At 43.4% G+C, this 25320-nt stretch overlaps 2 protein-coding genes across 2 annotated transcripts in view; both read right to left on the bottom strand.

Annotated features, from left to right (window-relative positions):
- Positions 1-25081, bottom strand: part of MCF2 (MCF.2 cell line derived transforming sequence) — a 105305-nt gene extending 80224 nt beyond the window's left edge. Inside the window, exons 1-3 of the mRNA XM_054996769.1 lie at positions 24961-25081; positions 6020-6088; positions 5413-5527 (exon numbers count right to left, since the gene is read on the bottom strand). Coding sequence (XP_054852744.1) covers positions 5413-5527; positions 6020-6088; positions 24961-25081 — 305 coding nt within the window. The remainder of the gene's footprint in view (positions 1-5412; positions 5528-6019; positions 6089-24960) is intronic.
- On the bottom strand, positions 8-4412 carry LOC129341528 (uncharacterized). Its single transcript, XM_054996772.1, has 4 exons — positions 3087-4412; positions 2449-2532; positions 2137-2202; positions 8-2058 (listed from the first exon to the last, which is right to left on the bottom strand). The coding sequence occupies exons 1-4, from the start codon at positions 3589-3591 to the stop codon at positions 1556-1558; spliced, it is 1158 nt and encodes a 385-aa protein (XP_054852747.1). The 5' UTR covers positions 3592-4412; the 3' UTR covers positions 8-1555.
- Positions 25082-25320: the final 239 nt, after the last annotated feature.

The raw sequence follows: 25320 nt of genomic DNA, 5'->3' as shown, positions 1-25320 counted from the left end.
CCCTCACTAAGATGGAAATGTATGTTGGTACAAGGCACCAATTTCCTGAATGAGAGGAATGTTGGATGGAAGTTTTCAAGGAAAAACCCCAGAACAGGCATGCTGTGTTGGGATCAGCACATGGAACACAGGAACACGTGGCACTGAACGGCACTGGGACTGTGCCCTGTCCTTGAAGACTATCCCACCATGTTTAAAAGTTGTTTTGTTTCTGTTCTTTGGGAAAGGTTTATGGTTTATGTCGGCACATATTTTTAATGTGTTCTCTTAAAGATGACTCGGCTACTGTGCGGTAAGTAAAAACAGCATTCCACACACCTCAGCCCTTATCATTCCTCCATGGGTATTCCCCCCCCTCCCTGCCCAAGATCCCAAACCGGCCTTCTAATCTAAACGGCATTCCCTAAATCCCTACACATGATACAGCATCGGTTGCCTAGGGTGATCAGCATTTCAACATTCCCTTGCCCCATTTTTTGAATTAGTCAGAATTCCTTGTTCATAACATTTCATCAATACTGCTCTTACTGATGTTTTAATTCTCTTCATGTGTTTCTCCAGCAACATCATACAGACATGAGGGGGAGGAGGAGCCCACGGAGGAAACAGGCTCAGAGGTGACCGTGCCAATGGATGAAATGGCCTTGCAACCCAGTTCTGAGGCAGTGAAGCAAGAAGAGGGAAACTGCTCCGAGTTCAATGAAGAAGTCACACCTCAGCAAGCAGTGATTCCACCAGAACAGCTGACTGAGCATTCAGGTACACAAATGGAACTAACTACACCGTCATTCTGCCACATGTTAAACACGTGCTCTGTAATGACAATGAACAAAATTAAATCAAGTTCTCCAAACCCCCTTTTCAGGTGACCCCTGTGAGGAATGCATTCAAGCGCGGTGTCCACTACACACTGTAAATGTGCCTTCTTCATCTTTGGCAAGGGAACAGCCCCTTGAGATACTGGAGACTGTTCACAAGGCAGTGGGAACATGCCTCAGCTGCGGTAAGTAACCATCAATGACTTACAACGTTTGTGAACACAGAAGTGGCCACTCTGCGCTTACACCTTTTGTTTCCACAGCAAAGAAAACCAACAGAAGGATGGACAGCCTGCAGGCCTTGGTGAAGAAGCTAGAAAACAATGTGAGGAATTTGAATGAGGAGAACAAGAAATTGAGGTCCGACATTGATAATGTGCTGTCAAGGTTTAAGGAGATGTAGAAAAGATTTATTTAACATGCATGTTAGTTAAGTGTCCATATGATGCCTCACATGTAATCTTTCAAGTTTTGAAAAGAATAAAAAACAAATTTAAAACTGTGTAGTTTCTCCCATGGGTCAACATTTCAAACAACCGTGGTCAAAAAATAGATCTGGCAAACCGCACCTGGATTGCGGTGGGAAACAAAAACCAATTTTTTTCAATGGCCATTGTCAACCCCTCGCCAACATCGAAAAACACAATTACAGCTGTGACAAACATAATTTCAACAGCAATGATACGTGTGATATGCAGATTCCAACCCAAATGCTGCACCGGAAAAACATGTGGGGCTCAGAGGGATGGATCATATCTTTCTCTCTTTTTAATGATCCGAGCCCTTTTTCTTAGTGGTGCCTTCTCATGATCGTTATCGCGTGTTTTGCTGTTGGCATTTTGGGAAGTTTCTGCAACCGGGCCTGCTCTTTGCTCCCTGACAAAGAGTTCAGTCAAGGAGCTGAGGGCACCGACAGCCCTATTAAGCCCCTCCATATTTTGTGACTGTGCCTCAATAAAAGCCCTACGATCCTCTCTTGCCTCCCTGATAATGTCCTCGTGCCATCTTGTCTCTGATTCCATGGCTGCACGCCAATGGCTGGTTGCCTCCAGAATTTCTCCACGTTCCTTTCTGTTGTTTTGTTCCTCCCTCTGTGCCTGAGATAGCATTCTCTCTGCAACGTTGGTGAGGACAGAGACGCGCCTGGTTCTGGTGCGCGCCTTTTCTAAGCGTGTAGCAGGAGACAGTTGTGCCGTGGGGACCTGCGGTTGTTCCACTGCTGGTGGATTGTTCAGATCTCCTGTTGGAAAGGACAGTGGTTATGCAAGTAGTAGTTACAAAGGAGTTTGTGGAGGTCACAATTTCAGCTCTTTCCTACCTTGCGGATCCTCTGCACCCTGTCCTGTCACCTCCGGGAACTCCTCTATCTGAGTTAAATCTGGATCTTGGAAATAAAAGATTTGGTTGTAAAATGAATGAGTTGATCTTCTTCATTCATGCTCACAGAAGTCTTCTTGACATCAGCAGAACGATGTTTACACCAATATTTTCCATGGTAGCCCAACCCCCACAAACAGATAATTATTTTGAGACTATAGCCATGTTTCTCATGGAGCGGAGCATACCAGGGCTCATTGGGAGGGCAGCATTGATTGTTGACCACAAGCACCCCACTCTATCTGCATCTTACCGTCTGCGGCATTTTCATCCTCTGGATCGGTCATGTCCATTGGGGGGGCTTCTCCGATTGATGTTTCTTGTTCTGTGGAAGAACCTGCAGTAATTGAAAACAAGTGATAGGCTGGTAAACAGTTAATGTACCATGGTTCTCCAGGGGGGGGGGGAAAGGGAGGTGACGTTACAGACCATTGTCAGGTGTGGATTAATGCTTGGTGGAAGATAACCCAACCACCTTTGGGATACCTTGCACATTGCTGATCAAGGTGAAGTCCCCCTCTCCTTTCACAGAGCCCTTCTCTGCTGAAACCTGCGCCAGCCCCAGTAAAAAACGTTTCCCACCGCTAGCTTGCCTTGAGAAGCGGATTTCCACAATATTGGTTATACGTCCCCATAGGCAGAATAAACAACACATCCTTCCACGCACAAAAGTTAAATCAGGGAAATGCCCCCCCACTTGCGCCTCATCCCTCTCCTGCAGTGATAACCCAAACACAATCAATCCGTTGAGCATATCCCCGAAATCCTAAGCAGAAGGAAAAAATGCCCCTGAGACTCCGGGAAAGTTCTGCCCAGGCGGGGCACACTGGAGGGCACAGCGAACCCACCCCAACCAAGGACCAGTCATGTCGGTCAAAACTGCATGCTCACCTGAATCATTGGGAGTGGAAGCGGGGACCGCCTGAAGATGTAGAGTGACCATTGGATGTGTGAATAGTTCCTCTGATCCCTCCCATGGAGCGGGAACGCCATGGTTCGACCGATCTTCCCCCATGGGGTCGGCATTGCTCACCGACTGCAGGTTAAGACTTCTTGCCACCCTTTGTGGCCGTATGCTTGCATCCCCTCTGAAAATTCTTGCAAGCTGTGCATAGAAAGGGCATGTTGCAGGGGCATTTCCCGATCTTCCATTGTGTGCCGCGACCCTCTTGTACTCCTGTCTCAAAGCTTTTGTTTTTGTCCGGCATTCGAGTGCGGTTCTTGCATGGCCTCTCGCCACCATCTGCTCTGAGATGCGCTCGAAAACATCAATGTTCCTGTGACAGAGCAATAGTGCCTCTTGCACCTTCTCCTCACCCCAAAATTCAATGAGGTCCAATGTCTCCTTCTCCCTCCAGGAGACCCCTCTCCCACTGGTTGGTTTTAGTGCAGCCATTTCCTTGAGCAACCGTTGAGCAGTGCACGGAGGTGGCACAGATCGCAGGAGTTGAATTTCCCGCCCAGCAAATAATGGCACCCCATTGGTCCACAAAAATCACGTGATCCCAGAAGGGGTGAGTTTGAACCTCGTTTGAGGGCACCACCCACTGCCCCAACCCCATTCCCATCCCGAAAAAAGGAGTCAAAATATGTAGAACACACAATTGGAGATGTCTCAATGCACCTTTGCATCCACAGAACGCAGAAACGTTATGGCCAATTTTATTTTTCATTACTGGAAAATGTCGATGGTGGTTCCTGATTGAATTGTCAAAATGCAGAGAGTTTTGAGTGGAGAGGGGTTGTCACTGAAACGTTTGGTTCATCATGACCACAATCGCTCACCGCTAGGCAAACATTTTTTTAAGGGGGGGGGGTTGGAAATGTGAGGCGCGTAACACGAACTTATCAGGATGCAAAAGACGGGGAGAGAAGAATAGAGATGGCACCAATGGAGATGTACCGCTGAAATGTTTAGGTAGCGGGGAAAAAATGGCGGACGAAGCATTTGGGGAGCTGGAGATGCAGACCAATCAGCTTCCGACGACAAGACTTAGCGGGGGGAGAGAGAAGCAAAAAAGGGACAAAAGTGTTCACACTGGGATTTATCGGATCAGCATTGAGTTGGCAGCGGATTATGGGAAAATTCGCGGTATGTCCGCAGTGAGAAAAATCGGGGATAACCCGGACTGACAGCGGCTCTGCGTCCCATGGATGCCTTGCTAATGTGAAAACTCTGAAAACATGGGATGCAAACCAGGGACAGATACGCTGCTAAGTGTGAGTGTGAAATATCTCTAAGAAGCAGTTTGGAGGCTAAATCAGGGTATTTTGACCATGCATGCAGAAGTCTAGCGAGAACTCAATGCACAATGGGGCCAGAACCAATGAAAAAACTCTGTGCGGAAAAGACCATATATTAAAACCTCCTATATAACATATATCTAAGCATCTTGTTACTGCATTTGAATACAGTTGAACCATTCAATCAGGTGAATGGATCGGTTCCATCAGTAATCTGATCCTAATTATTTTCCCCCTAGGATAACGTATACTGTTCTTTCTTCATGGCTATAGTGTTTAGGATGAGTTAAATAAACTAGTGTTTTAATGTAATTGTTAGCCTGATAATATCTGCAAGTGAAATTAATAAAATTTAAACTGCTTCTTCCACAGCTTGGATAAGTATCTGGGAAACACAGGTTCAAATCCTTACCCTTCCATGGAAACTTGTTAGTTACCTTGGGCCAGTCACACACACTCAGCCTAACCTACCTCACAGAGTTGTGAGGATAAAATGGAAACCAGGAGAATAAAGTAAACCACTTTGGGCCCACACTAGGGAAAGAAGTGAGGAATAAATGAAATAAGCAAGTAAGTAAATCTAAATTTTCATAGCATCTCGGAGTTCATTTTCAAATATTACCCTCAAGATTCTAGTCCTCAGTTAAAACAATGACGCAAGTTCTGCCCTTTCCCAAGTACATGAAGGGGGAATTCCTGCAATCCAACATTCCTTGGTGTTCTTCTTTCCTTAGCGTTATCTGCTGCAGTGAGTCATGATACTATACCCTATGCAAAGTTAGCAGGGTAGGGACTCCACAAACTGTGCCTCATATTTAACTCACAAGAGGAGTACCACTCCGGTTAGAACTCTGGTTTCTTCCCTTGTTCTCATAACCAGCTTGGAAGTTGGCACTGATGCAAAATGCTTTGATTACATAACAGCTTAATAGCAGCTCAGCATTAAGCCTGAAGCCACAGGGAAGTTTTCTACCTTGGGATCCAAGTTAAGTAGGTTAAAACTTTTGTTAAGACCTCCTCGGGCACTTGGTTGAAGTTGGAGTTCTCAGGAAATGTTATGATCCAGCCATTGTCCTTCCCTCGCCCACCTACATGGGACAAAAAAGAAATTAAAAAAAGAGGTACAGAGGTATGTGAGATGAAACTGGGCAAACAACTCTGGAAGGCAGCAGATCTCAGGCAGCGAAAGATCTGTCTCAACACGTGCACCCAGAGATCATTGGAGACACCCAGGATTCTAATCTGGATCTTCTACATGCAAAACTGGTGCTCTACTGCTGAGTCAGGGCTCCTATAATGCTGCCTTATACCACATCAAACCACAGATCTGTCCTGTCCTCTCCACTAGTGACTCTGCTAAGCAGAAATTGAACTTGGAATCTTCTGTATGCAAAGCAGATGCCACAGCCCATGACAATAACCCAACGGGAGGAATCTAGCTACATTGCTGCTCACAGTGTGTTTTTGCATAACCAACTCCAATCCTAACAGCAGCACAGGACAGAATTTAAATAAAAATATTATCAACGACAAGTCAGATGCTTTGCAATGGAGATGTGAGAAAAGTTTTTCATACTCACCAGAAAGGAAAGCTAACTCTTTCTTCAAGTCATCAGCAATGTCTTTTGCCCGAGTTGGGAGAGCCGTTCCTAGCAGAAGCAACAAATGAAACGGGGGCATTCATCATAATGAAGACCAACCCACAGTTCTTTTCCTTGACACTTACATTCTTCCTTTCCACCAAGGATAACAAACACAAACAAGCGACTTTCAGACATTACATTTCATGCATACTAGAAGGCATACTGAGCATGCATGCTCAGATCCTCCTCATGTATGCAATTACAACATTGTTTGGAAGGGGAAACATAACAGTTTTTCAACTTTGCAGCCCACTAATCAGAGCCCTGAAAAATCAGGGTTTTAACATCGCATGTAGCAAAATCCAGTGATGCCCCTTTCAGACAACATGGCAGCTGCACATATCAGGACAGAGCACCTCAGGTAGCATGCTCAAAGATAATATGGTTGACAAGCTCCCTGTATGTACAACTGTAACATCTATAAAGGGCTACAATGAACATGTGTGTGTTGGTGTATATGATGAAGGAAACCCTGACATAAGCGTGCTGGACTGCATGAACACAGTCCTTGGATATGATTAGAAACCCTAGAAAAATGAAGTGTTCCATATTGAGCAGCAAGCTTACATGCACCGAGACTGTGTACACAGAGTAAAATAAACATACAAAGACAACGACGACAACAACAGTGTGCTTATATACCACCTTTCTGGACAGAATAGTGCCACACTCAGAGCATTGCGCAAAGTCAGTGTTTTGCAGCTGGGGCTGAGAGGAGTGGTTTGCCCAAGGCCACCTGCAGATTTCACGGGCAGTAGTGGGAGCTGAATAGCAGAGTGTTGATCTGCAACCCAGCCACATAGCCACCATGCTTCAGGAGCTCTCAGGAGAGGGGTCTGCCATCACACTTCCTTTCCCAAGTGCATGTTTGCCTCAACTGCTAAAGCCATCAGCTGAGAAGGGCTCATGTCTCTACACTATCTATGATTTCCTCAAGTACCTGCTTTTCAAATTACAACTTATTTCTTTTCCATATTATTTGGTGAGCCTGTCTCTTGTCACCATCCCTGGTACGCCTTTCCCTTATCTTCCATTGTACATAGACCCTTCTCATCTGAGACACTATGAAATTCTCTAATTGGCCTATTTTCTACGTATCTTTTCTGTCATTTCTTTAGCTCCCCATTCTACACTTAACTTTCTCCAGCTATCTACTTCAGCTATCTACTCCACACCTATTTTGCTTCTGGGACTCCCAGGATCTCTTTCCAGTCCTCTATGAGGTTTTCACCCCTGCCAAAATGACACTGTCTCATCTTCACTGACGCTGGATGGCAAATTGTTCAGTTCATCCCATGTCATCACACCACCTCATCCAATCGGCATCAGAGGTTGCACAGCTCTAAGTACAATAGAATATATTATCCCTATTGCCAAACCTGTACTCTCAATACTCCAAAGATACTTGGAAACCAGTAGTTACTAGGCAATGTAGCCACTGAAATTCCATGAGCTGTCATCATAACCTGACGTGATCAAGCAATATTTATGATATTTTTATAGGAATGGCTCCCAGTGCACAACAAACAAACCACACTTCCCTACACAAAGCTCTTTTACTGTTGTGAAGGAGCAAGATGTCTCTATTAATTATCCTCAGCGATTAAGGCTGACTGGAGAACTGAAATAGTCACCAGGGAGCCCCCTGCTTTTAAATTATGACACAGAAAAGCAAACAAACAAAAAGTGGCAGAATGAGATGTAAAGTCCCAGGTAGTAGAGTTGCCAGTACCCCTTCACAACTGCTGGTGTGTATGAAGGGGAGAATGTCATTTTTAAATGCTCCCCTATCAAAAAAGAATATGTAAGTAAGAAGCTAGCTCACGAAGGGGAAATGTTCTAACTCAGTCCAGCCCAGCCACCTTTATGCTAGTAGTTTTGTTTTGCTGTTTACTTGCAGAGATGTTTGCTTGCTTGCTTTATTTAAGATATTGTTGAAAAATGCAATCTTCCACTGCAGCCTCAAGTGTAAAAGATATGCCCCAACTGAGTCCTATTTATCAGGGATGGACCCTGATCACAGTTCCTGAATTTTCTTTTTTGAGAGAATGAGATGTTGAGTGTGAGATGCTAGCACCATTGTTATGAATAGATAATCATTATGTGGCACAGTCACGTAATGCTTTCCCTCAGGTGATGTGGGGTGTGGGTCACATTGTTGCCACATGACATTTTCCAATATGGCCCACATCAACCTCAGGAAAACATCGGTTGTACTTGGTAAGCCACCCTTCAAGAAAGCTTGTTTATCAGTACTGAACCTCTCCTTGAGGAACTCTTGACAAGCTTTCAAGAAACCCCAGATTTCCCCCCAGAACACTGTGGTCTGGTTCACACATGCAAGGTAGAGACCCGAGGTAGTAATACAAACTTCAGCACTACAGATAAAGGATTACATTTTGGGGAAGGGGTTAAAAAACATTTAAGTAAGGATTATTCACTTGGCTGTCATGCAGAGAATACCCATTTTAAAAGGCTGAATTAGAACTGAGTTTTAGAGGAGACCGTTTAGCAGCAGAGCAGAAGCAAAACTACAAGGTAGTAATAGAGTGCCCTGATAGCCACTTGCCTCTGATCACCTATGATGAATTAAAAATCTCCCCAAGGGAAACAAGAAAGGAAGATTTTATGACTTAAAGTATGCCATTTCTTTTTCTTTCAGACATTTGATCCACAAATCCCTAATGTAGGTATGTGTAGGTGGGAAGAAATTGGTAAATACTTGAAGCCCAATTTGTAAAGATAAAGATGTGTCACTAAAAGGTTATAGAGTTAGTTAAATGCGCACATCAGATGAACAATCTGTGCTTTTGGTTGATTTCTTTGAAAGGAAAGAGGGACAATTCACTACTGGTTGTCGTTCGTTTCCCCTTTCTCAGCCCACGCCATCTGCAAACAGCAGTCAGGCAACACACCTGTCAGGCCAACAAGAAAAACCCATTAATTTCTTTGATACTGATCAACTGTTCTTTGTTGAGTACAATCCCAATTGTATTTGATGAATAAAAGAACAGAGGAGGGCTTTGTCAAAGGGCGGAATTATTACCTTGGAAATCCAAGGGAGCAAGAAATAGACTGAAAGGAGAGAGCAGTGCTTACCTCACTAACCATCATCAAAGAGGCCTACATTTTCCTATCACTAACATTTAAACAGATAAAACTGCCTTACACAAAGTCGGGTTGCTGGTCTACCCAGCCTAGGACTGTCTGTTCAGACTGGCAAAGGCTTTCCAGCAGATATCTCAGACCTTTTCAAACCTGCCCTTCCTCCAAAGAACTCAGGACATTTACATGGTTGTCTCCCACCCTCCGTCCCCACAACAATCCTGTGAGGAAGGTTACGGTACAAAACATGAACCAACCCAACGTCATCAAGGCGACAACATGGACTTGGAGTCTCTCTACACATTACTAAGTACCTAGGAGTGCTCAACTGAACCTCATTTCATGTGTCTCCCCTCCAACTTTCCACGCACTCTATCATACAATCACACTTCAGTTTGCTCTGCATCATGCGTTTGATATCAGTTACTCCACAACTACTAAAAGTATCCCAAGTTTCCTCCACATCTATTATTCATTGAAATGAAGTTCTTGACTCTTCCTCACACTTTAAAGAAATGCAAACTGGCAATTCAAAGGAGCTTACAGTACTTGTTCTCACAGCAAAAACATAGCAGAATTGGCACTGTGACCTCTGGAATCACTTGCAGTCACACAAAGGGAGCTCCCATGAAATCATGTGTATTGAGCAAGAACAGCCTGCATGTGAATTGAGGACTAGACATACAATTCTGCTCTTGAGCATCCCTAGGTACTTAGTAATGTGTAGAGAGAATCTCGTGTCTCCCTAGGCATAGTCTGATACTCTAACTGCTGTATCACACTGGCACTCTCTGTGATTACGATTTTTAATGCAAATATAACTTTGGTATGCAATGTCCACTGCAGAATTATATATAAATGGTGAGTGGCTCACATATATTCATCACAGAGCCAACTTGGCAGGGGAGAAAATGCCATGATAAAGGTTTAATGAGTGGAAATAAGCACTTGAAGCTTTCATGGCATGAAGTTAAATAACATCCCCTGATAACTGCTGCAAATTAAACTGATATTAAAGGGACAGCTAGAGGGACCAGTTGAAAAGCTGACAGCCCTACTCAGCATACACTCTCTCACACACACACATATTCAGACACAAACACAGCACCTTCTGAATACAAGTGAGGAATCCCCAACATAAACTCATAGATGCATAGGATTAGGCTGTTGGCCAGCCTGCAGCCATTTCTGAAAAAATGCAAATGTCAACAGCTAATTCAAATCAAGGAGTGACCATTATTGGCACTGATAAAAAGACAGACACAGAGAGAGAGAGAGTATTAAAACAATAATCCAAATCAAGCATCTAAATGCTGCCAACTATTCAGTTTGAAGAGCAGTCCAATCCTGGAACAGCCGGGTATTCAACAATTAACGCTCTCTTGAAATAGCAGGTTTGTACTGCAAAATAAGATTGGTAATTACTCACTCACTCTCTCTCTCTTTCACGCCCCCCCTTATAATACTCTAATGGTTTTTCAGCCTTAAGGTTGCAGGTTCTTAATTACAACAAGTAAAAGTAGATTTTCGTTAGTAGTAAAGATTAGATCATTTAATTGATGTGGCTTGGCAGGAAAGAATACATAAAGAAAGAGCAGCAAGATCACAAGTCACTTCTATTTTTTTTAAAAAAAATTAATGGCATTTAGTCCTTTCCGGGCAAGTGAAACAGACTATTCAAAAGAAACCAAAAGATCTCCCAAATGTCTATGATTCAGGAATCAGATTCTCCATTGCCTATTGTGTGTCACATTGGGCATCTCTGATCAGATCACCTGATGTCTCATTTAGCCAAAAGATGCTGCAGAAAAAAAGGGGAGGACAATACAGATCTGGGTTTTCACTCTGAAGATGTATGTGGGGCCAGAGGTGGGTTAAACTCTTCCATTTAAAATGAGTGAATCCAACTATTCATGACATCAGGAGGCTCAGTGGGTAATCTTGGGGCAGTCTAAATCACTTCATACAGTATTTTTTGAAGATATGATGAAGGAGGGAAGACCCAAGTAGCCCATCCTGAGCTCCTTGGAAGTGATATTGGAAGTGATGATGTTGTTAACCTATCTTAGATCCCAAGATACTCAGGAGTAACGCAAGCATATAAATGTTTTAAATAAATATATACATAAAATAAGTAATATCCTTGCCTTGGCTGTAACTGTTGTGTCTTTCTTTACCTAGACAACTGCCAGGTTCTAGACCTAGTTGTTACAAACAGATTATGTGAAAAGCCCCTGAGACTGCATCACTTCCTACTGCAAGTGGAAGGATCATATAAAAGTGTGTCGTTCTGTATATATTAAAAAGAGTCCTTGCACATAGAAAACTAGCATTCAGGGAAGTTGCAGTCTAGCCTCAGCCCTGACTTGCCAGCTATGCATATGCAGGGAACTTGTTCTTTGCACGATAAAGGACTGGATCACACATAGACCAATGTGGTCTGAAATGGTAAAGCCCAGGCTCCCTGTCCTTTATCTGTGGCATCTTTGTCTCTCTCCATCCTCTGATGAATCCCCCTTGGGTCAAGACTCCTTGGTTCTGTGCTTATTATTACTAAAATGGATTAGAATCTCCACAACAAATGAGGAGAGGGAGAGACATATCCTTTTACCATTTCCTTGAGAAAACAGCCTGGATTCTTTAAGGGCATTTGAGGAATAACTGAATTGCATTCAGAGATGCAGACTGTTTATCTTGCAAGGGGCTTTCTCCTCCTCTTTACCATAGATAAGCTTCCATTTCATTCTGCCAGCACAGAGTAAGTTTGAAGTAGAAATATGAGTGTGCTCCAATACAGCATCATTAGAAGGAAAGAAATGGGCCGAATCCACATTACTTCCGCGCGTCCCGGTGTTGCACTAAATGTCCGCGAAACACCTGGAAGTATAGCGAATCAGAAATCGCGCTTGAAAGACGCTATACTTCCGGGTGTTTCGCGGACATTTAGTGCAACACCGGGATGTGCGGAGGTAATGTGGATTCGGCCATGGAAGCACAAAGGGAACCCAGCATGGTGCAGTAGTTAAAGAGTGTCAGATTAGGATCCTAGGAAGCCCAGGTTCAAATCCTCACTCATGAAGCTCACTCAATAGCCTCGGGACAGTCACCTAAAAGGGAGGAGCATTCCGTCTAAGGTATTTTCTTCATGAAGTGGACAGTGTGTGAGTTGGGAATGAACACTTCAGTTCAAGTTTCACCAAAGCAACTTAAAGAGTTTCACCAAAGCAACTTAACCTTAAAGATCCCTAAACTGCAGAAGTGTGAGTGATCAAGAGGCCATTGTGGTACTGGAGTAGTTATGTTATCTTGTCCATGAGATGTAGTTCAACAATCATCCTTGCTTGTATGTTCGCAGATTAGGTAAAGTGTACCAGCTAAGGTATATGTATTGGAAATCTCCTCTGATGTCCCAATTGTATATACAGAAATCGTTTTGTGTATTGTTATATGATATATCCTCTTACAGTTGATGTTGTTATGACTTATTGTTAATAAACTTTTAAAATTGAAAAAAAAAAAGATCCCTAAACTGGATGGCTCAGGCTAGCCTGATTTCATCAGATCTAAAGAAGATTGGCCCTAGCTGTTAGCTGGATGGGAAACCACAAAGAAGGTCCAGAGGCCCTAGAGGCAGGCAATGGCAAACAACCACTGTTTGTCTCTTGCCTTGAAAAGCACAGAAGAGGATGACATAAGTCAACTGTCACTCGACAGCACTTTACACACATCATCTTAAAGAACCTGCTACCTTGCCTCTGCAATATAAAGATGAACACTCTGACTTGCATTAATGAAAATGCCACCACAGATCAAAAACATAGGGGAAAACATCTATTTGCTAGTTCTTGGATCCACAATGCTAGAGAAGAGAGCTCTGCAGCGGGGCTGAAGTAGTGCTAAGTCTGAAAAGAATAGATATATTAACATTTGGTATGTGGAAAACAGGTCACTGTGATAGCAACCTCCAAGTGCAGTACAAAAACCAACATTACTGTCTTGTGAAAGCTTGTTGATGTCATCATGTCCCCAAATTAACAGGTGTAGAAACTCTGAGCTAGGAATCAGTAAATTCTCCCTGTTTCATTTATTTTTGTTCATTTGTATTTTTGTATGCCAACCATTTCAATTTTCTGCTTTTTGTGGCTGATTTTACAGTGTTACATCTATTCTCTACATGTGTTCTGTTTAAATACACAATTTATAAGTCACTTATAAGATATTTCATTTATATGTAGGATGTGGATTTACTAAGGCATAAAATGCTGGAAAATCAGATATTTTATAGGGAAAATGCTACAAAACTAAAGTGTCATAGTTTTATTTGCACAAGGAAGAAGCAAAACTAAAAGTGAGAGTCTGTGGTCAAAATAGCAGAGATGTGAAGTTCAAAATCACCCCCTAAGGTATTTTTGGCTGCTAATAGCAGCACATATTAGCAATAAAAACAGGGGCCATCCCATTCAACCCTGTTCTCTCCTCACCCTCCAATTTACATTTGTCCCACACAAACCTGCTTTCATTTCAATATTCTGTTTATGATGGTAAACAATTGTGACTATAGCACTCCAGAATATTGTTTTCGGCTAACACAGCATGTGTATAAAGCTTTTGAAGACATGCACAGCCATCTACCCCTTCTTCATTGAGACTTCAGAAGAGGCAGGCATATGTAAAAGCATACAGAGCCATTTGGACACAAATGCCCTATATTCTAAAAGCTTTGAAGCAGCAGTTGTTGCATTGCATCCATATTTAATGCAAAAGCACAGCTCTGGACCTGAGATAAAAATATTGTGCACTAAGAGGAAAAAAGGCACACCAGAGCATATAAGCAGAGTCTCCACCCATCTTTAGCCTGCTCAGGATGCCCTACATCATTCTGCCCTCCCCATTTGTCCTCACAACCCTGTGAAGTAGCCTCAGGCACATAGCCATGTTGGTCTACGGAACAGTAATATGTGAGTCTAGTAGCACCTTAAAGACCAACGAGATTTTCAGGATATAAGCTTTTGAGAGTCAAAGTTCCCTTTGTCAGATACTTAGAGGTAAGTTAAGCTGAGAAAGAGTGACTTGTTCAAGGTCACCCAGAAGGCTTCATGGCTGAATATGAATTTGAATGCCAGACCCCACATCCTAGTTCACCAAGCCAACCAACCACTAATACTACATACCAGCTCTCAACCTCCTCCTTTAAACTGATTGCCTTATAAATCCTGTTCCAATTACTTTGTTGAATCACTGCTGCCATAGTTGGGTTGTGGTTTCCTTTCAAATACTTTATTGCCCTTGTTTTATAGCCAGCTTTTTATTGTTAATTTGGTTTTACAGACCGGCCAGCCACTTTGAATGCCATGTTCCAATACTGATTTGGCACAGACATTTTAAAAATGAAATAAAAGGGGACAGAGAAAAACTGAAAAAGTTGGTGTAAGGCTGATGATGCCTAAATGCTGCTGTGATGGGCTGCACTTTTTAAACACTTAGAAGAGCTGTACAAACAGAAACAGAGAGCTTTGAGTGACAGGCTACTTCAAGGAATCTGATTAGGTAGAATGCCAGATTGGTGTAGTGGTTAAGAGCGCGGGACTCTAATCTGGAGAGCCGGGTTTGATTCCCCACGCTTCCACCTGAAACCAGCTGGGTGACCTTGGGCTAGTCACAGTTCTCTGGAGCTCTCTCAGCCACACCCACATCACAGGGTGATTATTGTTGTGGGGATAATAATGACGTACTGTGTGGGCATTAAGTTGTCCTAAACGGTGGTATATAAATTGAATGTTATTATTATGATTATGAGCTGAACAGAGAAAGACTTCTGAACTGGATGCTGGGGAGAGGAAAGTCTGATTTCACCCCTAGCTTAGAGGAGTCTAGTACTAACCATTTCAAAATTCAGCTCTGACTGAGAGCAGTTTAACACAGACAGGAGAACTGGGAGAAAACTGACAAGGAAGTTTAATAACAACAACATTCAATTTATATACCGCCCTTCAGGATGACTTAACACCCACTCAGAGCGGTTTACAAAGTATGTTATTATTATCCCCACAACAAAGCACCTTGTGAGGTGGGTGGGGCTGAGACAGCTAGAAGCTGTGACTGACCCAAGGTCACCCAGCTGGCTTCATGTGGAGGAGTGAGGAATCAAACCCGATTCTTCAGATTAGAGTCCCGCACTCTTAACTACTACACCAAACTGGCTCTCTTGTTTGGGATATAGGTGAAGACTCCCATTCGGGCCAAAGATGATCTTCTAGTTAGAGGAGAATTTCCCTACCCAGTCAAACAGGCATCATAGCTGCAGTTTGAAATCAAGTGGCCTAAAGATTGGATATGGTGCATTTACATTAGTAGTGTTATTGCATAAGATCACTGTGTCTGACATGATCACCTTTAAAATCTAACAGCATGATAACAGCAACTACTAGCTGATTTCCTTATAATTATGCACATAAAGTTGTTGGTGCAGTGATTAGCATGTAAGGATAGGCCTGGAAAGACCCAAGTTAAAATCCCTCCTTGTCATGAAACTTACTAAGCAACTCTAGGCCAGTCATCTTTTCTCAGCCTCTCCTAACAGGGTGGTTCTGAGGATAAAACAGAGGAGGACAAAGGGTAAGAAGTCCAAAATGCTCAGGCATTTTCTAAAGCCCATTTCAAATATCTGGTGCAGTCATCACACGGAAGTGGCACACCCACTGTTCATATCCCCATCTTCCACATCTTGATCAATGAGCCTAACATACAAGTTACACGCATGTTAGCTCATGTATAGAAGTAAACATTTCTTGCAAAATACATCATTATTACACACCTCTTATTTCATTGGCTGACCTGCTCTTATTTCCAGAAAGCATCCTAGAAACAGCCAGCTGAGTGATAAAAGGAACTACATGAAACCCTTTATGCATGCTGATTTGAAAAAAGGTAGCAATGCTAGTCAGCTAACTAGCTATTAATTGGCCACAGTCAAATATTCAATGAAGAAGAGAATGCTTCTTCATAAGTGTCAGCAGCATGGTGTAGTGGTTATAATGTCAGACTAGCATCTGGGAGACTCGGGTTCAAATTTCCACTCTGCCATGGAAGTTCGATGGTTTGCCTTGGAACAGTTATTCTCTCTCTCTCTCTCTCTCTCTCTCTCTCTCTCTCTACTTAACCTACATCACACTGGGCTGTTGATGGAAGTGTTTTTGAGTCCCCATTGGGGATTAAAACAGTATAATAAATAGCAACACACTTTTTGTATTTGCAGAGGCAAGCTTAACACCAAGCAGTTTCTTCTACTGGTCTTCTGCTATAGTGTCAGTTATCTCTCACTGGGAAGAATTTTTCTACTGCCTATCAATGACTTTTAAAAGTTGACTTGTATTTGTACATAGCTGCTGTTACTTTTCTGGAGCTGGCCAGAGAGAGAGAGCAAGAGAGAGAGAGCAGTCGGTTTATGTTTACTGAGGTTTTACCTTATATCGTTAAAAGCTATAATTTATGATTTTCTTTTAAAAGTTAGTAACATTATTGCACAGTTGTCAAAACCTACTCATTTTTGTAATTAGGAGAAGTGTCAAACCAGTTGGCAATTACAGCACTCTTTTATATCCTGAATCAAAGTCATACTTTTAAAAAATAATGATTCAATTGCCTGAATTGGCAGGGGGGAGGGCAGTCAAAGATGTAATGGACAACTCAGCCTGTCACAGTCCATCATCCTTCTGACATTAACCAAGTCTAACCACAGCATCTTTTCCTTCCAGAACCTCTCTCCCCTACCTGTAAATCCCCATTTGCTTCAGCAGTTTACACACTCTTCCACAACATCTGTTTACAACACCTGCTTGGAACAAACCAGTCATTCAGAAACCTTGATCTACCTCTTCAACCTGTTGATATCATAATTGCTACAAACAGGAAAAGAAGTTTTATTCCCCAAAGGCCTTATGATCATTGCTTTATCTCATTTTATGCAGACAAACAAGAACAGCTGCATTTAATCAGAGTTTACAGGCAGCTGAGAAAGAAAGAAGAAGAAGGACTGTAATGTTTTGCATCTAAATAGTATGGGATTTTATTTCTGCTGGTTAATGTGGGGTTTTAATATATTAATTATTGTGGGTTTAAAGGCAGGACTCTGAAGAAAAAAAGAGGGGGCTGGATGGGTGAATAGAATCGGCTCTGATTAGGATACAGCTGTATCCTAAAGGGGGCAGAGTGAAAGGCAGTTTGGGCTGAGACAAGAGGTTTTCTGTCAGTCTTTGGGTATCTCAGGGCCAAGCTACAAGTGATAAATGACACTTGAACAGCAAGTGTATTTCTCCCTGTTCACTTGCCCTCCACTCAATCCACTTGCTGTTCAAGTGTTATTCATCACTTGTAGCTTGGCCCTTAGAGAAAGGATTCTGGCTAAATCAGGCAAACTGTGTGGAAAAATGACAGCCTAATTCTGTCTAAATCAGGTAAACTGTGTGTAAGCTTGGGGCAGTCTGTGTATATCTGAGAGAGAGATTATTCTATCTAATTCAGGCAAGTTGTTTGGAAAGGTCTGAGTGAATCTATGTCTGTGTCTTGAATTGGGAATACCTCATGAAGGAAACCTTTTGAGATGTTAAGTGTATCCCTAATACAGCACCAAAGGGCAATGGTACTTTAGGAATTTCTGAGGTAATTTCTACATCTCCATAGTACACAGAGGTTCTGAAAGAGTAGAACAGATTAAGAGCTCTGGAATTACAAGAAATAATCAGAACTGTAACAGAGCAACTTACACTTGAGGAAATAAAAATTAAAGCTGAGGAAAATAAAGTGGAGCATGAGAGAGTACAGCAGATAAAAATAGAAACAGAGACATTGTCGAAGGCTTTCACGGCCGGAGAACGATGGTTGTTGTGGGTTTTCCGGGCTGTATTGCCGTGGTCTTGGCATTGTAGTTCCCGACGTTTCGCCAGCAGCTGTGGCTGGCATCTTCAGAGGTGTAGCACCAAAAGACAGAGATCTCTCAGTGACTGAGAGATCTCTGTCTTTTGGTGCTACACCTCTGAAGATGCCAGCCACAGCTGCTGGCGAAACGTCGGGAACTACAATGCCAAGACCACGGCAATACAGCCCGGAAAACCCACAACAACCATCGAAACAGAGACACTTAGACTTGAGGCAGAGAAATTAAGTCTTGAGAGTGGGGGAAATGAAATATGAAGATATTTGCTGGGAAAAACAATTTGAACAAATGAAGGAGCAAATCATAGCAAAGGAACTAAATCCAAGGGGGAACTTCATATGCAGTTGGAGAAAATCGCCAGATTTTCTTAACTACGTTTGGGAACACAATTGGAACATTCCTACCACACAATTATTTACCCAGACTTATAACAGAAAAATTGCTTGAGGAATATGCAAGTTTTCTCTCAAAGTAATAAAATACAAAGACTTTAAGTAGGCAGTATAGAAAAGTACAATAAAAATGGATTTTCAACTACCCTAATTAGAGGGGATCTCATGAAACCAGAAAATATAATCCTTGACCACTGCCTGCTTTTGAAAGGGGTTAGAAGAAAACCAGGAGAGGTTCCTGTAGCCCTAATGAAAGTGGGATGGAAGGGCAAAGAAGGTGTCTATCAGGTTGCTGTTAAGACTGATCAGGAAAAACATGACAAATATAAAGAGTAACTACAGCAAAACAACTTAATTAAGCTAAGGCTTGAAACTGGAACACTTAAGTGTAAACTTGCACCAGAACCTAGAGATACCTGGCCTGAAGACAAAAGATTATTAAATGATCTGATGCAAGAGAGATGGCTTAAGAAAACTGGTAGTTCACCTGAGCAGAAAACTGACAGGGAGCAGAACTAAAAAAAGAGTGCCTGGATAACTTGTGGGCTCTCTACAAGTTAGAAAGCTATATTCATTGGGGCCAAACATTCATGCTACTAACAGACCATTACATGTTGAAATGGCTGCAAACAATGAAAAACACCAACACATTATTGCAGAGGTGGTCCTGGTGTATTCAAGAGTGCAATCTTAATAGCCATCATGTTTATGTACTTACAAATAAATTCTACTTTTGTTAAAGAAAAAAGATCCCTTTTTTACCTCACAACCACATCTATGTCCTGACTGGTCTGCCAAACTACTATCTATAACAAGCCTTCCTAAAATATCAGTTAAACAAAAAAGATACAAAGCAAAAACATTTGGTGGCAGAGAAAACCATTTGGGAAGTAGTCACACACACACAGCAGAACGCCACAGGTGGGGTATGAATTCCAGCAGTGAAATTCATACCCCAAAGGGAAGATGTTCTTGAGGTATAAGACTGAGTAAAGTGGAGAACGCTTGAAGCTCTGTATGAATGAAAATAATAGGAAAGTTGATTGTGAGCAGAGCCCTCCTGAGGTGAAGGTTTCAAGTTATGTAATGAGGAGCTGAATTAAAGATCAAAAACCAAGGTTTAAAAATAAAAACAAAAAAGCATTATAGTAACCAATAGTGCAATTCTAAACAATGGTATCCTCTTCTGCTGTAGCATCGTGGTTCAGTGGCTGGGGTGCAAATCAGCACTCTACTGGTTCAAATCCCACAACTGCCATGAACTCAGCAGGTGGCCTTGGGTAAACTCTCAGCCCCAGCTCCCCTGTTGTATTGTGGGAATAATAATATTCTGTTCATCACTCTGAGTGGGGCAGTACTCTGTCTAGATATAAGCACAGTTGCTATTATTATTACCCTTCTAATTCTACTGAAATCAATAGAATTAGAAGGGTGCAACTCTACTAAGCTTGAACCATCAAGCAATAATTTGCAAACATATTTTATTTATTAGATTTTTATACCGCTTCTCCCTCAAAAGAGGCCCAAAGTTGTTTACAACATGAACAGGTAGTTACAGATCAATAATTGCACAGGCTAACTCCACTTCAAACAATACTTTTCAAACAGTGCCTGCCCTCAAATATCAGCTCAGGGGCTTAATGCCTCAATCAAGTGCATACATGTACAGATTGTGAAGCTGATCCCCAAAATACATTTGCAAAACCAATTGCAACATCTATACATGTGTACGTCTAACACATTCTCATAGATATTGGGAAGAAGGGGTGGTGGGTAGTTGTGCCCTCACACCCCTCCTTGCATGGAAAAACCTCTGTATTATCTGATCTAACCTTACATCAAGATAAATCCTATATATCCATGTATGAACCAGCCACAAAACTGAATTTAACAGTCGAGCCCAATCCGCTCCACGTTTCCTTAACAATAAATCCCAGTTAACCAGTACTGAATCCCAAGTAAGGATGTGCACTTACTTGGGAGTAAGTTCCTTGGAATACAATTGCACTTGCTTCCAAATAAACAGGCACCGGATTTCAAAAAAATCCAACAGTTAGATAATATGTATTGTCGAAGGCTTTCACGGCCGGAGAACGATGGTTGTTGGGGGTTTTCCGGGCTGTATTGCCGTGGTCTTGGCATTGTAGTTCCTGACGTTTCGCCAGCAGCTGTGGCTGGCATCTTCAGAGGTGTAGCACCAAAAGACAGAGATCTCTCAGTGTCACAGTGTGGAAAAGATGTAGGTCATTTGTATCTACTCAGGAGGGGTGGGGTTGAGCTGAGTCATTCTGTAAGAGTTTCCCAGGGTGTGGAATGCTAATGGCGGGAGGCTTCACTGAATCCTGAGGAGGTTCTTTTGTATATGGATTGGTGCTTGATGTGCTAATCTTCTCTGCAGGGCTATTGTCGGGTGTGGAGTGTTTTGTTGGCCTGGTGTTTTTCAGAACTGGAGCCCATGCTCTGTTCATTCTTAAGGTTTCTTCTTTCCTGTTGAAGTTTTGCTTATGCTTGTGAATTTCAATGGCTTCCCTGTGCAGTCTGACAAAGTAGTTGGAAGTGTTGTCCAGTATTTTGGTGTCCTGGAATAAGATACTGTGCCCTGTTTGAGTTAGGCTATGTTCAGCCACTGCTGATTTTTCAGGCTGTCCAAGTCTGCAGTGTCTTTCATGTTCTTTTATTCTTGTCTGGATGCTACGCTTTGTGGTCCCGATGTAAACTTGTCCACAGCTGCAGGGTATACGGTATACTCCTGCAGAGGTGAGGGGGTCTCTGCTGTCTTTTGCTGATCGTAGCATCTGTTGTATTTTTCGGGTGGGTCTGAATACTGCTTGAAGGTTATGCTTTTCCATAAGCTTTCCCATCTGATCAGTAATTCCTTTGATATATGGCAAAAACACTTTTCCTGTAGGTGACTGTTTTTCCTTGGTTGTTTGATTCATCCTGGGTTTGATTGCTCTTCGGATTTCATTTCTGGAGTAGCCATTTGCCTGAAGTGCGTGGTTTAGATGATTAATTTCCTCATTGAGAAAGCGCGGCTCACATATCCGTCTTGCACGATCCACTAATGTTTTCATTATGCCTCTTTTCTGTCGGGGGTGGTGATTGGAGTTTTTGTGTAAGTAACGATCAGTGTGAGTTGGTTTCCTGTAGACCTTGTGACCTAACTGAAAGTTTGCTTTGCGGATGACCAAGGTATCCAGGAATGAGAGTTTTCCCTCACTTTCTTTCTCCATTGTGAATTGTATGTTCAGGTGGATGTTGTTGAGATGATTCAAAAACTCCCTCAATTCTTCCTCCCCATGGCTCCAAATGATGAATGTATCATCCACAAACCGGAACCATACACTGGGTTTGTGGGGTGCTGATTCTAGAGCTGTTTTTTCAAAATGTTCCATGTAGAAGTTTGCTATAACTGGGCTGAGTGGGCTCCCCATGGCCACCCCATCCATCTGTTCATAGAATTCGTTGTCCCATTGGAAGTAACTGGTTGTCAGACAATGATGGACAATGATGGAATAAGGCTGTAACAGCCTTATTCCATCATTGTCTGACAACCAGTTACTTCCAATGGGACAACGAATTCTATGAACAGATGGATGGGGTGGCCATGGGGAGCCCACTCAGCCCAGTTATAGCAAACTTCTACATGGAACATTTTGAAAAAACAGCTCTAGAATCAGCACCCCACAAACCCAGTGTATGGTTCCGGTTTGTGGATGATACATTCATCATTTGGAGCCATGGGGAGGAAGAATTGAGGGAGTTTTTGAATCATCTCAACAACATCCACCTGAACATACAATTCACAATGGAGAAAGAAAGTGAGGGAAAACTCTCATTCCTGGATACCTTGGTCATCCGCAAAGCAAACTTTCAGTTAGGTCACAAGGTCTACAGGAAACCAACTCACACTGATCGTTACTTACACAAAAACTCCAATCACCACCCCCGACAGAAAAGAGGCATAATGAAAACATTAGTGGATCGTGCAAGACGGATATGTGAGCCGCGCTTTCTCAATGAGGAAATTAATCATCTAAACCACGCACTTCAGGCAAATGGCTACTCCAGAAATGAAATCCGAAGAGCAATCAAACCCAGGATGAATCAAACAACCAAGGAAAAACAGTCACCTACAGGAAAAGTGTTTTTGCCATATATCAAAGGAATTACTGATCAGATGGGAAAGCTTATGGAAAAGCATAACCTTCAAGCAGTATTCAGACCCACCCGAAAAATACAACAGATGCTACGATCAGCAAAAGACAGCAGAGACCCCCTCACCTCTGCAGGAGTATACCGTATACCCTGCAGCTGTGGACAAGTTTACATCGGGACCACAAAGCGTAGCATCCAGACAAGAATAAAAGAACATGAAAGACACTGCAGACTTGGACAGCCTGAAAAATCAGCAGTGGCTGAACATAGCCTAACTCAAACAGGGCACAGTATCTTATTCCAGGACACCAAAATACTGGACAACACTTCCAACTACTTTGTCAGACTGCACAGGGAAGCCATTGAAATTCACAAGCATAAGCAAAACTTCAACAGGAAAGAAGAAACCTTAAGAATGAACAGAGCATGGGCTCCAGTTCTGAAAAACACCAGGCCAACAAAACACTCCACACCCGACAATAGCCCTGCAGAGAAGATTAGCACATCAAGCACCAATCCATATACAAAAGAACCTCCTCAGGATTCAGTGAAGCCTCCCGCCATTAGCATTCCACACCCTGGGAAACTCTTACAGAATGACTCAGCTCAACCCCACCCCTCCTGAGTAGATACAAATGACCTACATCTTTTCCACACTGTGACACTGAGAGATCTCTGTCTTTTGGTGCTACACCTCTGAAGATGCCAGCCACAGCTGCTGGCGAAACGTCAGGAACTACAATGCCAAGACCACGGCAATACAGCCCGGAAAACCCCCAACAACCATAGTTAGATAATATGTTTTTATTAGGACAGGATCTTCCAAACTAATCACTAAACTGTGTCAAAGAGTTCAAGCTTCTTGGAACTCTTACTCAGGCTGGGAAAGGATTCTAAAGAATTCAAAAGCTTGCACACTATTTTGTCATATTTTGATTGGTCTCAAACATCTGACGAAGAGAACTTGATTCTCGAAAGCTTATGCTAAAATAAAATTGGTTAGTCTTAAAGGTGCTACTGGACTCTTTTTGATTTTACAAAGAGCTTGGGAATTTTTCTATAGATGAACACCTACAATCTACATTTAGGACTGTAGACAAAACCCACACTGCCACCTTTTAAACACTAGTGGTTTTGTCTGCCTTAACCAAGAAGTGTTGTCAGAATATTCGGGGTAGGAGGTGGTGGTGGTCAGGGATTATACTGTCTAATAGGATGAGTTCACATATTCATATTTTGTCACTCAATGATCGCAGCATCCACAGGATTGCATGCGTAGATGAGTTCTCCCACACCACGCAGAGAAGTTCCATACCATTACCACCCTTCTGTTCACACATTCAGTTCCATGCCATCAAGCAAGGGGAAATTAAGCATTGAGAACACATGGGTGATCCAGTCCAAAGTCAGAGGTCTTTGCAAGGGATGGCACAACCCAGAACCACAACCTCAACATCCTGAGCTTCCATATCCAAAACTACAATCTCCTAGGGAGTTGCAAATACCTAATCTATGACACTTAGGGGAATCATGGGGTGTCCTCTTGGCACAGGGGCTGGAATTAAATTAGGAGTCAGAAACTAGTTGTCCCGAGTCACATCTCTTTCCAAAAACTTGACAGAGGCTCGACCTGACCGCAGCCACATCGGCGGGCGGGGGGGGGGGCTCAACTCACTCTCCAAAATGACTCTTCTACTGCAGTCTAGCATGTGCCCTCGTGTGATCTTGTTTCACAACAGTTCCACAGAATGGACTACCTTTCCAGCCCCCTCCCTCATCTCAGACCTTACACAAAAGCCATGAGCATTTCCAGGAGGGTGCCAACTTTTCAGCCGGCCGACCCAGCTCACGCCTCTCTCGTTAGCTCGATCTACCGACCTGCATTTATTTAGTAACAACTGCTACTTCCAGGCAGCAACAGCCCCATCCTCTGCATCTGGTATTTAGAGCACAAGCCTCATATTCCTTCCCTGTCAGTTGTCCACCAAACCCACTGGTGTCGTCTCTTTCCTTCTTCCTATGACGACGACTACTACTATTATTTAAACCAGCTTGAAAGAGGCGATCTTCCCTGGGAAGGGGCCCGAGCGGAGATGCCACCCGAGCCCCCCTACTCCCCTCCGTGTCCAGCCTGGCCCTGGCGCAACTTTCCTGCCACGGGGAAAGCGGGTGCCAAAGGAGGCAACCAGACCCCTCCGACACACACGGAGCCCGCTCGGCCGGCAGCCCGAGGCTGCAATGCAGCTCCCCGAGGCCGGCCGGCCGAAAGCGCTGCGGCGAACGAGACTCACCGGCGGCCCAAGCCTCGGCCAGGGCGGCGGCGCGCAAGAGGCGGTAGTAGAGTTCCATCTCCGCCTCCGAGATGCGAGTCAGCAGCAGGCGCAGCTCCGGCGGGGGGCTGGCCAGGGCCATGCCCGGCAGCCCCCAAGCAGCGTTCGCGGTCCCGGATGGGCGGCCGGCGGTGAGCAGGTGGCGCTCCCGGGAGGGTGGCGCGCCCCTCGCCCAGACTGGGACTCGCCTGCGCTCTTCGGTGGCGACGAGAAGGCAGGAGGACCGGCTCAGAGAGGGGGACGCGCGAGCTGGGAGGAGCGGAGCGCGGGCGGCGCCGGCTGAGCCGGGCTTCTTGGGGAGCCGCAACTCGGTGCCTCCCC

Source organism: Eublepharis macularius, chromosome 13 (genome assembly GCF_028583425.1).
Source record: "Eublepharis macularius isolate TG4126 chromosome 13, MPM_Emac_v1.0, whole genome shotgun sequence".
NCBI lineage: Eukaryota > Metazoa > Chordata > Lepidosauria > Squamata > Eublepharidae > Eublepharis > Eublepharis macularius.
This window is presented reverse-complemented; position numbering and strand designations above follow the sequence as displayed.

What these genes read in the sequence shown, in the direction of transcription:
- LOC129341528 (XM_054996772.1), bottom strand. Translation starts at nt 3,591, where the DNA reads ATGGCTGCACTAAAACCAACCAGTGGGAGAGGGGTCTCCTGGAGGGAG. An exon ending in TTCCACTCCCAATGATTCAG is followed by an intron (nt 2,533 to 3,086) that starts GTGAGCATGCAG and finishes CAATTACTGCAG; the next exon opens with GTTCTTCCACAGAACAAGAA. An exon ending in GGATGAAAATGCCGCAGACG is followed by an intron (nt 2,203 to 2,448) that starts GTAAGATGCAGA and finishes TTTATTTCCAAG; the next exon opens with ATCCAGATTTAACTCAGATA.